General features: G+C 40.6%; 1 protein-coding gene across 1 annotated transcript in view; it reads left to right on the top strand.

The window, feature by feature from the left end:
* LOC110524577 (carboxyl-terminal PDZ ligand of neuronal nitric oxide synthase protein) overlaps nucleotides 1-7,545 on the top strand; it is a 166,569-nt gene extending 159,024 nt beyond the window's left edge. The window contains exon 12 of the mRNA XM_036978424.2: nucleotides 788-7,545. Coding sequence (XP_036834319.2) covers nucleotides 788-1,427 — 640 coding nt within the window. The 3' untranslated portion in view covers nucleotides 1,428-7,545. The remainder of the gene's footprint in view (nucleotides 1-787) is intronic.
* The last annotated feature ends 7,406 nt before the right edge of the window (nucleotides 7,546-14,951 follow it).

Below are 14,951 nucleotides of genomic sequence, written 5' to 3'. Positions count from 1 at the left end.
TCCAATATTGGTTTTATTCTGAGTCAAACTGTAGCTAGTTATTTCAAAAAGCAACTTTTCACTCCATATTAAAATCATAACCACAGAGTCTAAGATGTTTAAATGATTCATCAGAGTAAGAGGAGGGTTAGTTAGACTGAAGACAGAGATTAAACCATACACATACACACACACGCAGCCCTGGGTCTCCCTCTGTCTAAAGAGACAGAATGAGCTGTCTGTCTACATACTGTAGCTGATCATTGATCTGTCTGTCTCTTGACTGAACTCGCTGCCGAACTCACATCCTCATCATATAATTGGTAAAACCGTGATGTGTGTTTGGACACTGATGTGTTGAGAAATATGGATTGTGTGTGTGTGTGTGTGTGTGTGTGTGTGTGTGTGTGTCAGCGACAGTGAGTGGTAAGTCACGTACAGACAGACTAGTCATAAATGACTGGTATTCTTTGCTGTGACTTACTTCTTATTACTATGGCAATGATAAGTCATCACCATGGCAATATGCTCATTTATGGGGGACAGATAGAGAAATATTCCACTGATAATATAAACACACAGTCAACAAACACACACAATCTCACAGCATGAGGAGGGGGGGGGGGGGGGGGGGGATTGAACAAATGAGTCATTCATTTCAGGTTCAGGCAACGTATTAGGCTTTGTTCATAGCTAAACTGCAAAGCTAAAACGGATGTACAGTATGTGCATCTTCTCTCTCCCCTGTCTACTAAACAGACACAGAAACACACAAAGATTGACACAGTTCTCTTCTCTATCCCTCCAGTCATACCTCTCTGGACTCCTTCCCTCGTCTGGACCCTCCTCCCCCCGGTAAGAAGCGTCTTCCTCGCGCCCTGAAGACCACCCAGGACATGATGATCTCATCTGACCCTGTCGTCACCACTCCCCCTGAGACCCCTGATCACTCCCTCTCCTCCCCTGACAAGACCCCCCTCATTAGCAAGGAGCATACCCCACCCCAGGGAGAGAGGGATGGAGAGAATGATGGAGGGAGAGATGGATTCACCGGACTGACTGGCCCTCTGGACAGCGAGAGGAAAGAGGAGGATGAGGTGGTGGAGATGGAGAGAAATGGAAGTAGTAAGATGGATGGAGTGGAAGGGGATGAGACGGAAGAGAGGAGAGAGCCAGAGAAGACCCAGATTCAGCTCCAGCTCTCTGTCCCAGACCTCATCCATAAGGACCACCCGGACCCCCACAGGTCGAAGACGTCAGAGCCCAGGCAGAAGGCACCGGGAGTGGACACGAGGCTGGCCTCCACCCCTCTGAAGGCTCCATACAGGATCAGTCTGAGTGTGAGTGAGGATGGGCTGATGGAGAATGGCTCCCTCTGTATGAGAGGATCATCAGTTACAGACACAGAGGAGCTTGAACAACACCCCGACCTGCTCTCTTTTGAGTAGAGACACACATAAACACACACACACCACATACATACAAACATACACACATACATGGATACATACACACAGACAGTGATGTGGTGAGGACTTGGCAGAGGGAGAGAAGACAGAAATTGTGTGTGCGAGAAAATAAGAGGGAGAGAGGATGTTTTTGACTAGACCCTAGACTTGGGTTAGGGCACAGGGATATAGATTGTGATGTTGTGTGTTTGTATGTGAGTGGGAGTTGGATATAGTGGTAGAGGAGTGTATTAAGGAAGGGTATGTGTGAGAGAGGTAGAGAGAACAAGACAGACCGGGAAGGAGTATCTATTTTAGCATCATGAAGGGACAGACCACAGTGGCTTAGAATCTTTTCAAGAGAACCAAAACCTCCTGGTCTGCCAAACATTGTTTTATAACCTTGTTTTAAGTCATGTTTTATAGTGTTAATCTTAGAAGATAATGCTGAAGGAAGATTTATACCCAAGGATTCTAGATATCTAGATTTCAAATAAATAATTTGGAATGTCATAGTACCCTTTCATGCTGAGACAGAATGTATTTTTTATGATCTTTTATAATTGTTGCCCCTCAGAAAATGTCAAACCGTCAGCGCTAAATATGAAAACAAAAGTGAACATAACCAGTAGCATAACACAGTTTTGCGGGGCCACCTCGCAAGGTCTTGCGTGGATTACGGGGGTGTCTGGTACGCCAGTGAACACGACATAAACACTGATTAATATGATTCAACACCACAAGCTCTTTCTCTGTTTTTATACGCCCACTGTTGTGATCCTCATTCTCACCCTTCAAGTGGAGACATGTATTGTGGGAGACGTGCGATTGGGTTTGTTTCGCCTGTGTATGTGTCTGGTTTATGTTTGTTGATCGACGGTCATTGTTTTAGTAGTGCCACTCACAGTCCTGTTGTTTTATTTCCTTTTTATGTGTCATCTTTATTTTGTAATTTGATTAGAAGTAATGGTCATTCTGCAACAAAAAAAGTTGGAAAAAATATATCACAAACACACATAGTAGGACAGAATGAGGGGAATGTAAGGCAGGTCTCTCCCAGAGAAAGGAGGTTTTGTCTGGGGCTGCTATTCTCACTTACAGGCTCCTCACCACTGTACTCATCTACCCCTTCTCTTCCCCTCTCATCCACTCCTTCCTGAGATGAACAAACAGATAGAATCCACTATCACAGCCCTTTTATGCTCCTATCACAGATTGAGATTAATGAGACTTTAACCAGTGTTTCACAAAACTGACCGTAGATCAGTGTGTCAGGGGAACTACTACTCTAATAGACAATGCTTAGTTATCCTGGGTGGGGTGTATGTGGATCTGTGCTTCCGTCAGTCAGCACACAGAATATTAGTCTGGACCCAGTATTTCTGGAATGTAGTAGCCAGACACTGAGACTGGAGAGAGAGAGAGAGAGAGAGAGAGAGAGAGGGGGGGGGGGGGGGGGGGGAGACTGCAGGCAACAACATGAAGTTTGATACCATTGGGAGTATTTACATCCAGATTGTTCTTAGCCTATTGTATCAACCGAGTGTTTTCCAAACCGTGGGTCATGGGACCTGGCTGAAAACGTCTGTGACTAAAAACATGGATTTGTGTGATTGGATGTTGGAAAGGCTATATGTATGTCAATGTGTTATTAGATCATCTGTTTGATAAGGCAACCTAATCATGATGTAAACTAAAGCAATAATTGATATATTTTTAAATGAATCAATCATTGTTTGTAGAGTCTAGACGGGTGTTGGCGTTATATTGTTATTTCTAAATGAGAACACTAAAGAGGACAGTTGCTTATAAAGCTACATTTTACAGCATCAACACATAGCTTATCTGTATCAATACTATGCTGACCACTTAAGTTATATCAGATCTTGAAATGTGAAGGAAAATACTGTACATTTGTGGAAATATTTTTACTACACCTTTATAACGTCTCTGTATATGAAAATCGTTTCACATCTTATTAAGAAATGAATGAAAGTGATTTATTTTGAAATACAATTTAGTCATAAATATCGTAGAAAATGTTTCTATTTAGCTAGTTGTAAAGATATTTGATTGAAATGGAATGATATCACATACTGTGCATTTGATTTGTTATGATTGATTTATTCATAATTGTAGTTATTGTTTTAAGTTTTGTATTCTACAAGATGGTCAATATAATTTCACTACTCCGCTGTTGAATGAAGGAAAGCTATAATGAGCAACAATGATGTGGATGTGTGTGACTGTAAGAGAGAGAAAGAAGCTTTGTGGTGTATTTTGAGAGATATGGACCGTTCTGATGAAGACCTTTCACTGGAACAGTTTTTCTATTCATTATTTGTAATACATTTGGGTCACCATGTGTTACAACAAATCTGTGATTTAAATGGTTGTTTTTGATTTATTTAGATTTTATTGTTTTATGATTCTCTGTTTTTTAACATTGGGGAAATAGTTACTCTTGCTACTGGAAAATATAAAGTTTTAAAAAATGAAATATGACTCCTTGTGCCTGTAACTTATGGACGAAACGGAGAGAACTTAGCGCTCTTCTCTCTTTCCAGAAGCTTTCCTGTCTATATCGGGCCATACATATGTAGTATCTTAATTTGATCACTTTTTTTATTGCTGAAAAATGTTGCTGCATGGCAGGAAATACAAACTTGTAATGTTTTCGAGGTTTAAAAATGCTTCTAACATTTGTAATTTCCACTTTAAAATGTCAGCCTTGATTTGCCCTAACCAAAAATATAGCAACCCCTACAAAAATGTACATTAAAGATGCACTATGCAGAAATCGCTTCACCATTTCCTGGTTGCAAAATTCAAATTTCAGTTTATGTGACAAAACAAGTGTCACGCCCTGACCTTTATTTCTCTATTTGGTTAGGTCAGGGTGTGATCTGGGGTGGGCATTCTATGTTGTCTATTTCTTTGTTTTTGGCCGAGTATGGTTCCCAATCAGAGGCAGCTGTCTATCATTGTCTCTGATTGGGAATCATACTTAGGCAGCCATTTTTGTTGAGGGACCTTTTTTTTGTTAGTTGCTGTGTGAGCGCTACATTACTTAACGTGTCGTTTATCTTTCTTGTTTTTTTGTTGGTGTTCATTTAATAAATTTAAAATGTACGCCTACCACGCTGCACCTTGGTCTCATTCGAACGACGGACGTAACAACAAGCAAGTACAGTGTAGAGAATTATTGTACCATTTTCAATAACCAAAAATAGATTATTTTCCGCTGTTTGAAGCTGGTCTACCAAAATGAAAGTAAAAGACTTAAAAACTAAACTTAAGAATGGGAAGCATAGAAATAACGCATATTGAACAGATCTACCACTTCCTAGATTGCTTTCAATGAGAATGACAGATCTGTAACTCACATTTCTATGTGAATTTGGTATGGTACCCCCCAAAAATATTGCAACTGTAATTATAATCCACATAATATTTCACATTTCCTGTTGCTGCAGGAATATTTTCCTGCTGTATCAAACTGGCTCAGATTAAGATCCTACATCTGTCTCCTATTGTATTACTTCTTACCCTCACACATAACCATGGCAACTTGTGTCACATTCAAAAGTGCCACTGTGACAGCCTGTTCTGCTGAATTTAGGACACTGGAAAGTTTAGAGACGTCCATCAAATATAATTTGATTTTTCTTTGCAATCACCCATGTTATGTTTCCCTTCATGCAGAATGACGATTAAGAGCAGAGGCAGAAATTACATGGCAAATGTGACCGACTGGCTCGAGTCTGTCTTATGTTTTTACATTGGATAAAAGTAAAGACAGAGCTAGAAAATGGTATATCTTACACTACAGTTAAGGAGCAATGGGAAAGTAATTCTGCTTTGAAACTTGATAAACTTGTAACCTCACTTTTGAGAAAATGGCCCTTGAATGTTTTGGTTAACCTATTGGAGAGCCCTTCAGCATTGTTCATATCCTCATTGTTGTTATGAAAAAGTATAAACAGAAAAATACAGGCTGCATGACATCAGCAGCCTGGTGGTCCAAAATAGCATAACTAGTGTATTTTAACACCAATTAACCCACCTGTTTAAAAATGAATTTAGTATATGTCAATCTAGCAAACCAGGGAACTAAAAGCAACTTTTTAAATAATGTTTTGTTTTGTTTATTAGCTTGTTCGCTAGCTAGCTAATGTTAAGTTAGCTGGCTAGCCAGTTCAAGTAATGACCATATCATAAAGATGACAACGTCTTCGCTTTAGCTCATTTGTCTTCATTATTACAGGAAAATAAACTCACGACAATATCATTATTTCCAAGTTAATAGCAAGCCAATTACAGAAAAATAGCTTACGATTGTGAGTGTGAGGAAATAAAAGCAGCACTCTACCAGAGCATTTTAGAACTTGGATACGTTATAGCCTAATTTGACATTTGTGCAGGTCATGTTCTTCACTTTACCGTCTCTGGTAAATATATACTATATAAAATAAACGTTTATTTGTCACATGCACAGGAAACAGAAGGTGTTGTGAAATGGTTACTTGGATTGTAAAGTATTTTGTTTATACATCTAGCTAGCTAGCTAAACAATGAACTATAATTCCAACTCATAACGTTACTACCCTTCATGAATCTGCAAGTAGCTAACCAACCAGGTTCAATGTTAGCTAGCTAACAATAGGCTATAACTAGCAATGCAAATGGCTCTGAGATACTAATAATATTACCACACAGATAATACACGTAACGTTAGCTAACGAGCCAGTCAGCTAACGTTAGCTAGCTAACTTGAAATTAAAATGACTTTCTGATCAAATCTGAAAATGTAACTAACTAGACTATCTTACCCGTCCGTATACATGGATGGACTCTTCTCCCTCTCTGCCACTGATGCCATGGTTTCCCTTAGTTTGAAGATGTAATCAAGAGACAGGTGTTTTACACAACAGCCTTCTGTGTGTTCTGTTTTTGACTCCCTCTGCATATTTACAATCAAACGGCTGAATTTTCTCCATATCCTTAGCTATCATATTCTAATTCCATCGGGCATTCCACTGATTTCAAAACTCAGTCCTCCGGAAAGTGGAGAGCAACACTTTTGCAATTCTACTATGTGATATCTTTCAAAAAAGCAGCGTTAGAAATGATTGCCTACACATACTGACCAGCTCATGTTATAGACAGAAGTGTGCTACATGGCAGACCAATCCAAACTCATCTCTTGGCATGTCCAGCCCATCCATTATCTCATTATCTCAGCCAATCATGGCTGTTCATAATTGAACAACTGTATTCGTATTTACAGATGGCATACAAATGTATTATTAAGGCACGTGAAAGTTGACATGTTCCTGAAGGCATTTATGCCAAAAAACACATTTTGTTAAAAAAAAGGTTACGTTCAAATGCGTCTTCTGTGAAGTAGTGATGCACAACATACACCTAGTTTCCTGAAATGAGTCCCAAATACTTTGATCAAATCTTAAGATTGTTTTCAAGGGAGCAGTCATTTGTCTTTGTCTTTTTATGGCTCTGCCTTTTTAATGCATTTTGCTAGAGGAGATTTATTGGGCTAAAAAATACATTCCATTCACACACACCATGGTTCCCACATATTGCAAAATGTGGCTTATTTTCTTGTATACCCTTTCTGTGCTGTACTGTTTGGCACATGTTTCTTGTATGCGGAGGAACTGGTGAAAGCTATACTACCAAATCTAATCAGGACCCTGGCTTGAACCTAATATCTATCTCCTGTCCCTGTTCTCTGAAAGTTCTATGGAGAAGCAAAATAAAGAGGCTACAATAAATTATGTATATTTGTCACGCCCTGGCCATAGAGAGGTTTTTATTCTCTATTTTGGTTAGGCCAGGTTGTGACTAGGGTGGGCATTCTATGTTCATTTTCTATGTTTTGGATTTCTTTGTTGTTTGGCCGGGTGTGGTTCTCAATCAGAGGCAGCTGTCTATCGTTGTCTCTGATTGAGAACCATACTTAGGTAGCCTTTTCCCACCTGAGTTTTGTGGGTAGTTGCTTTCTGTTTTTGTGTCTGCACCAGACAGAACTGTTTTGGTTGTTCTCTTTGTTAATCAGTGTTCAGTTCCATTAATAAAAGATGAACACGTACCACGCTGCACCTTGGTCCTCACCTTCTTCCACCAATAGCCATTACAATATTGTCAGACCTCATTTGATGTCCATGGATTTGCATACATCCTCTCTTGCACAAAGTGTCATAAATTGCATTTGTGTCATTTTTCTATTGCCTTCAAATGCTGCATACCTTTTCTGATAGGATCCGGTGGTGTATCTCAAAAATGGAATGCAGCACCAGCGTGTGTGTCTGTGTGCATACGTGCATGCATGTGTGAGGGTCTAACATCCTCTGGCAGCCATGTGCGACCTGTGTAACAACACTAATTAATATGTCAATTAGATTAAGTGATTTATTTACAGTCACTTTATGCAGATCTTGGCACTAGATTCAATCAGATTGACATCTGCATAGCGTTATTTTGGTGTTGTCGGAGGTGAAACTCCAACCGTTTCGTTTTGATTAGAATCAACAACATAAAATTGGTCCATTCCACTCTTCCCACCAGCAAAATAAAGTATCCATTCTTCTCTAATTTAACATCTCTCCCTAATTTCAGTATTACGCTTGTAATGTCATCAGTAGGCTACAGTACGAGAAGCAAAATAGAGGGGCAATTAGTCTACACACACACGCACACCCACTGGCAAAGATTTCCAGCTGGTAGGCAGATGCTGGAATAAGTTTCTCAGTGACAGAGCGCTTTGTTGGGATTTTTGTGGGTCTGAAAAAAATTCCTGGGACGTAATATAACATTAACTGGTTCAAAATACTGTTCTGTTCCGAAACAGTATAGATCACTTTCGTTTTCGGTTTGGGTTCGGTTCTTCAAATAATGTCATTATTTTCCAGTTTTCGGTTCTGTTCCCTGAACCGGTTCCAACCATTGGCTAGAGCTGTCAAATCCACAAGTGGCTCATTGCATTGGGCTCCCAAGTGGTGCAGCAGTCTAAAACACTGCATTTCAGCACAAGAGGTGTCACTACAGTCCTTGGTTCAAATCCAGGCTGTATCACATCTGGCTGTGATTGGGAGTCCCATAGGGTGGTGCACAATTGGCTGGGGTAGGCTGTGATTATAAATAAGATTTTGTTCTTAACTGACTTGCCTAGTTAAATAATAATACAAAATTGCCTTATCGCGGACAATACACTAGATGCAACTAAACCACACCCGACTATAATCCAACAAATTCTATGTAGCTGCATAGAAGTTAATGCAGCCGAATTAGACTGATAGGCATAAATCCCCCTTCCAAATGAACATGAAAACATTGCATTAACCTAACATCAATGGTTTGATGTTTGAGAGTCATTATTTCTAACATGGATAGAGCCTACACTTTCTTGCTCTGTTTTGAACTTCTAACGCAGTAGGGAGAAGCTAATAAGGAAGGGAGTGGTTTGTGACACACCAACAGCCACTCACCGATATATCAGCTCATACCGCAGTTACACATCTGCCCTGCGTATGTCGGTCAATGCTGTTTTACACTTGATCTGATTGAATCCAGGCCCACGTATGTAAACAGTTAATCAGATCAAGACATACAGACGTCATTACTAATTGAAACACTTATTTATTCAAGTGTTTTTCTCTGTAAGGGAATCTAGGTCTTAATACGTAATACATTTGGTGTAACCATCTCAAAGCCTCTGTGTTCATCTTCTCTTTGTTGACTTTATTGTATTTTATGTCCTTCAAAGGGAATAATGAAGTGAACCAAAGAATAAACCGGTTTACCTAGCTATCCTATCTATCAACCAGACTAAGAGAAGAGGAAGAGAACACATTTGTTTTTTGATAACTTCCTCTGAGAAGGATGAAAGTTAATGTATTATCTGCTTTTTGATTGTAACACATCTTCTGTAGTGAGAGGGAGGTAATTCCACTGACTGAAGTTAATCATCTGTTTTATTGTATATTTAATCTATTCTTTAATTTGAGCCAGCAGCAGGCAGGCAGCCACTGCATTTTCTTTATCAATAAATATCAGTTGTCCTCTTCAAAAAAACATGAGAAGGATTAGAAAAGTCCTGCTTAGCCAAGTGACACAGTGTGATGTCCTTATGAACTGAAGGACAGAATGTTACACTGATACGAAATAACAATAGGGCACAATTAAACTCTGCTATAATCATACTTTTCAGAGAGTTATTTCGACCTCATAGTGAGGACATATCATAATCACGTTTTTCACTGCGCTGCCCATTTAACACTGTCCTGACAAAGATACTGTATTGACTGGCGCGGGGATTCAATCAAATGTGTGTTGTAGACACGTGCATGGTACTTGACTTTAAAAAGTACTTTACACTTCATCCGACTTCTGCAGTGTTTACCTTGTATGTGATCTCTGCGGACGTCAGGGAAATTGCCTGCAGTGCAGTGCACTGGCCTATAATGTGCCTTTGATTGAATCCTGGCCTGAGTGTGTGTAACGGTTTTCTTGTGTCGAAGGAGAGGCGGACCAAAACCCAGCGTGGTTACTATTCATGGTTCTTTAATAAAGAAACTATACATGAATAGACTAACAAAACCAAGAAATGTGGGAGAAAGAAAGAAAAAAAACACAGCCCTATCTGGTGCAAACACAAATACAGGAACAATCACCCACAAAAACCCAACACAAAACAGGCTACCTAAATATGGTTCCCAATCAGAGACAATGACTAACACCTGCCTCTGATTGAGAACCATATCAGGCCCAAACACAGAAACAGACAAACAAGACATCCAACATAGAATGCCCACTCAGATCACACCCTGACCAAACAAAACATAGAAACATACAAAGCAAACTATGGCCAGGGTGTGACAGTGTGTGAGTATCATCCTCTATGTCCTAATGTGACCTGTCTGCTGTTTCAGTATTGTGATAGAGCTCTGTCCCATCAGTCCATTCATAATTCAACAGCTGGTTCTGGTACTGGTGTGTGTGTGTGTGTGTGTGTGTGTGTGTGTGTGTGTGTGTGTGTGTGTGTGTGTGTGTGTGTGTGTGTGTGTGTGAGTAATTGGGTCTGGACCAGGACCACACAATGTGTCTACACACACACAGTCATGAATTTTCACATGACAAGCTGGCTGTTTACACTCCTTCCTAGCTCTCCTAAAACAGACTGGCAGACTCTGTTTGTTGAGGAGGTAAAAGCCCACAGGCCAAAACACAAGAGTAAACACACACTTTTAATAGAGCCAGTGGAAGAGTGGGGAGTCAGTCGGAAGAACTCAATAATCAGAGTGAGTGAATGCATCTCATTTGATTAGAAAGTCTGCTAGTCAAAAGTCTAAAGGAGCTCCTGGTCTCATACACAAACTAGACCGTGCTTCTACACCTGCATTGCTTGCTGTTTGGGGTTTTAGGCCGGGTTTCTGTACAGCACTTTGAGATATCAACTGATGTACGAAGGGCTATATAAATACATTTGATTTGATTTGATTTGATTTAGACAGACACAGGCCCAGGCAGACAGGTAGACTTCACAGGTTAAATGGCACTAAACATAGGTAGAAAAACAGGTGACAAGTTTGCCTGAGACACTAGTGAGTATCCTTTCTCTTCTTCTGTCTGTATCTCCCTCTTTCTCTCTCACTCCCTTCCTCTCACTCTGATAGGATAGTCTGAACTCCAATACACACTACACTAGACTACTAAAAGATGTTATGCCTACTGTCATCCCCAACATTATGTCTATAGTAAATAGTTCCCTGACCTCTGGCTCTGTTCCAGCCTATTTGAAAACTGCTCTGGTCCAACCTCCTTAAAAATCTCTTTCTAGTCCCCTCCTCACTGAATAATTCTAGACCTATCCTAAGCTTCCTTTTTTATCCAAGATTTTAGAAACGTTGTTTTCAAGCAATTGTTGGCTCGTTTGAGTATGAACAACTTATTTGAAAAATTCCAGTCGTTCTTCCACTCAGTTCACAGCATGGAAACGGCTTTATTGAAAGACAGTAATGACCTTCTATTGGCTGCCGAAGCCGGTGAATAAAATTTTAAATTTTTATTTAACCTTTATTTAACTAAGCAAGTCAGTTAAGAACAAATTCGTATTTACAATGACGGCCAACCAAAAGGCCTCCTGCGGAGACGGGGGCCTGGGATTAAAATAAATAAATAAATACAATATCAATATAGGACAAAACACATATCACAACAAGAGACAACACAACACTACATAAAGAGAGACCTAAGACAACAATATAGCAAGGCAGCAACACATGACAACACAGCATGGTAGCAACACAACATGACAACACCATGGTAGCGACATTATTGGGCAATGCTCTATTCTAGTTATTTTGGTTCTCAGTGACGCTTCCCACTAGGTGGTTCAGGTCATATCTTTGTGGCAGACATTTCTCAGTGAGCATGGGTGGTTCAGGTCATATCTTTGTGGCAGACATTTCTCAGTGAGCATGGGTGGTTCAGGTCATATCTTTGTGGCAGACATTTCTCAGTGAGCATGGGTGGTTCAGGTCATATCTTTGTGGCAGACATTTCTCAGTGAGCATGGGTGGTTCAGGTCATATCTTTGTGGCAGACATTTCTCAGTGAGCATGGGTGGTTGAGGTCATATCTTTGTGGCAGACATTTCTCAGTGAGCATGGGTGGTTCAGGTCATATCTTTGTGGCAGACATTTCTCAGTGAGCATGGGTGGTTCAGGTCATATCTTTGTGGCAGACATTTCTCAGTGAGCATGGGTGGTTCAGGTCATATCTTTGTGGCAGACATTTCTCAGTGAGCATGGGTGGTTCAGGTCATATCTTTGTGGCAGACATTTCTCAGTGAGCATGGGTGGTTCAGGTCATATCTTTGTGGCAGACATTTCTCAGTGAGCATGGGTGGTTCAGTATCGTCCCCAGGGCCTATTCACTATGGCAAGGGTTCTCAAAGTGCCGTCCGTGGAAGTACTACGGGAGTCGGCTGCCAGATCTCAAAATATATACATATTTTTAATTCCACAGCATTCCACCAATTATACATTTTTAAACTCAATACTATTCCTATTATTACTATTTTTTACATAAATGCACTGTAATTTAAGCTGTAAAGGTCAAATGCAGCCATTTTCATCTCAATATAAAATCATTTCTAGGTAACAATGAAGTACCTTACCGTGATTGTTTTAAATTAAAATGGTCAAAAAAGATACAAAGATATATTATTAGCAAAATAGCAATTTCATGAGCAAGAATTTTGTTAGGACTGTCTGGGAGTGGTATGAGTGGGGAGGGAAAAAGTAGCTGTTATTGGCAGAGTTTGGAACTCACCAGGCAGGCCAAAACTCCTTCCCACCCAAACAGGCTGAAATTTCAAGCGGGCTTTTCAAACAGCTCTTACACTAAAAAGGCATTATCATAATTTTCAGAATTTGTCAGTATTATGCCAACTTCAGTGTGGAAATATACACTGAGTGTATAAAACATTAGGAACATCCCCCTAATATTGTTAAAGTTGCACCAACTTTTGCCCTCAGAACAGCCTCAATTCATCAGGGCATGGACTACAAGGTGTCTAACGCGTTCCACGGAGATGCTGGCCCATTCTTGATACACACGGGAAACTGTTGAGTGAAAAACCCAGCAGCTTTGCAGTTCTTGACACACTCAAACCGGTGCACCTGGCACCTACTACCATACAATGTTAAAAGGCACTTCAATCTTTAGTCTTGCCCATTCACCCTCTGAATGGCACACATACACAATCCATGTCTTAATTGTCTCAAGGCTTAAAAGTCATTCTTTAACCTGTCTCCCCCCTTCATCTACACTGATAGAAGTGACATCAATAAGGGATCATAGCTTTCACCTGGATTCACCTTGACTGCACTGGGGCTTGAAAACTGAAAAGTGATCTCTCCCTCATGGCAAAATGTGTAGAATTCCAGGATATTAGCTTCAAAACTGCAACATTTTCTTTCCAATGCCAAGAGGTGGGCCTTTTAAATGTTCTTTCCCTGGACCTGAGACTTGGTTCATCCAGCCATGCACTGCAGACATCATAGTAAAACTGCCTGTAACTCTTTTTATCTCACTCGAGTTGTGTTCTGACTAAGAGGGGGGGTCCCTGATCAATTTGCTATCACAAAAAGGGTCCCCAACCCCAAAAAAGTTTCAGCTGATTCAAATGATCAAACCTTGATGATTAGTTGATCATTTGAATCAGCTGTGTAGTGCTAGGGCAAAAACCAAAATGTGAACCAAGTTTTGGAACTGATTAGAGAGCTGCGTGTCATTAGCATAGTGAAAGTAAATGTTCTGATTGGGGAAGAACTTTGGAACTTCCCCAATCAGAACATTTACTTTCACTATGCTAATGACACGCAGCTCTATTTACCAATCAGACCCAGTGACCAATCTAGCGTAGCTACCCTTCATAAGTGACTTGCTAACTGTTGGATGTCTGACAATCTGAGGTCATATCTGGTCCCCACCTTGATAGAACTCAGAGTACAGCCGGCTGCGACTGGGAGATCAATGGGGCGACGCACAATTGGCCCAGCGTCATCTGGGTTAGGGGAGGGTTTGGCCGGCAGGGATATCCTTGTCCCATCGCGCTCTAGCGACTCCTGTGGGGGTCTGGGTGCATGCACGCTGACACGGTCACCAGGTGTACGGTGTTTCCTCCGACACGTTGGTGTGGCTGGCTGGTCATTTGTCCACAAAGGTAAAGCCTAAGGCCAGAAATCTTGGTGTCTTCTTTGAACCTGACCTAAATCTCGAGCTGCATGAACAAAATGTTGTCCAGTCCTGCTTTTACTGTATACTGTTGCTAAGGTCAAGTCTTTTATTTCAGTTCTGATCTGGAGAAACATACGCATGCTTTTATTTCCTCACAACTAGATTGTAACTGTTTGTATATCTGTCTCAGTCAGAAATAACTCCATTTATTTTTTGTTTAACCTTTATTTAACTAGGCAAGTCAGTTAAGAACAGATTCTTATTTACAATGACGGCCAAACCCTAACCCAAACGACGCTGGGCTAAATGTGCACCGCCTATGGGACTCCCAATCACGGCCGGTTGTGATACAGCCTGGAATCAAACAAGGTCTGTAGTGACGCTTCTAGCACTGAGAGCTGTGCCACTCAGGAGCCCTCCATCATCTACAGTTAGTTCAAAATGCTGCAGCTAGGCTTTTAACAGGCACAGGACAATGTAACTATATCACACCTATTTTAGCTACCCTGGCTACCAGTCACTTTTAGAATAGATTTTAAAATTGTATTAATCACGTTTAAGGCTAGGCTTGATTTAGCCCCATCCTATATCTTGATCTTTAACCTCCCTATGAACCAGGACGCAGCCTGAGATCCTCTGGCAGGGCACTGTCAACCATTCCAAAATCTAGTTTGAAAACAAAGGAGACCAGTATTTTCCATTAGGGCCCCTGGACTTTGGTATGGTCTGCCAGAGGAGATCAAGCTTGCAGATTCAGTG

This window comes from Oncorhynchus mykiss, chromosome 5 (assembly GCF_057628025.1).
Source record: "Oncorhynchus mykiss isolate SJ-2025 chromosome 5, ASM5762802v1, whole genome shotgun sequence".
Classification (NCBI taxonomy): domain Eukaryota; kingdom Metazoa; phylum Chordata; class Actinopteri; order Salmoniformes; family Salmonidae; genus Oncorhynchus; species Oncorhynchus mykiss.
This window is presented reverse-complemented; position numbering and strand designations above follow the sequence as displayed.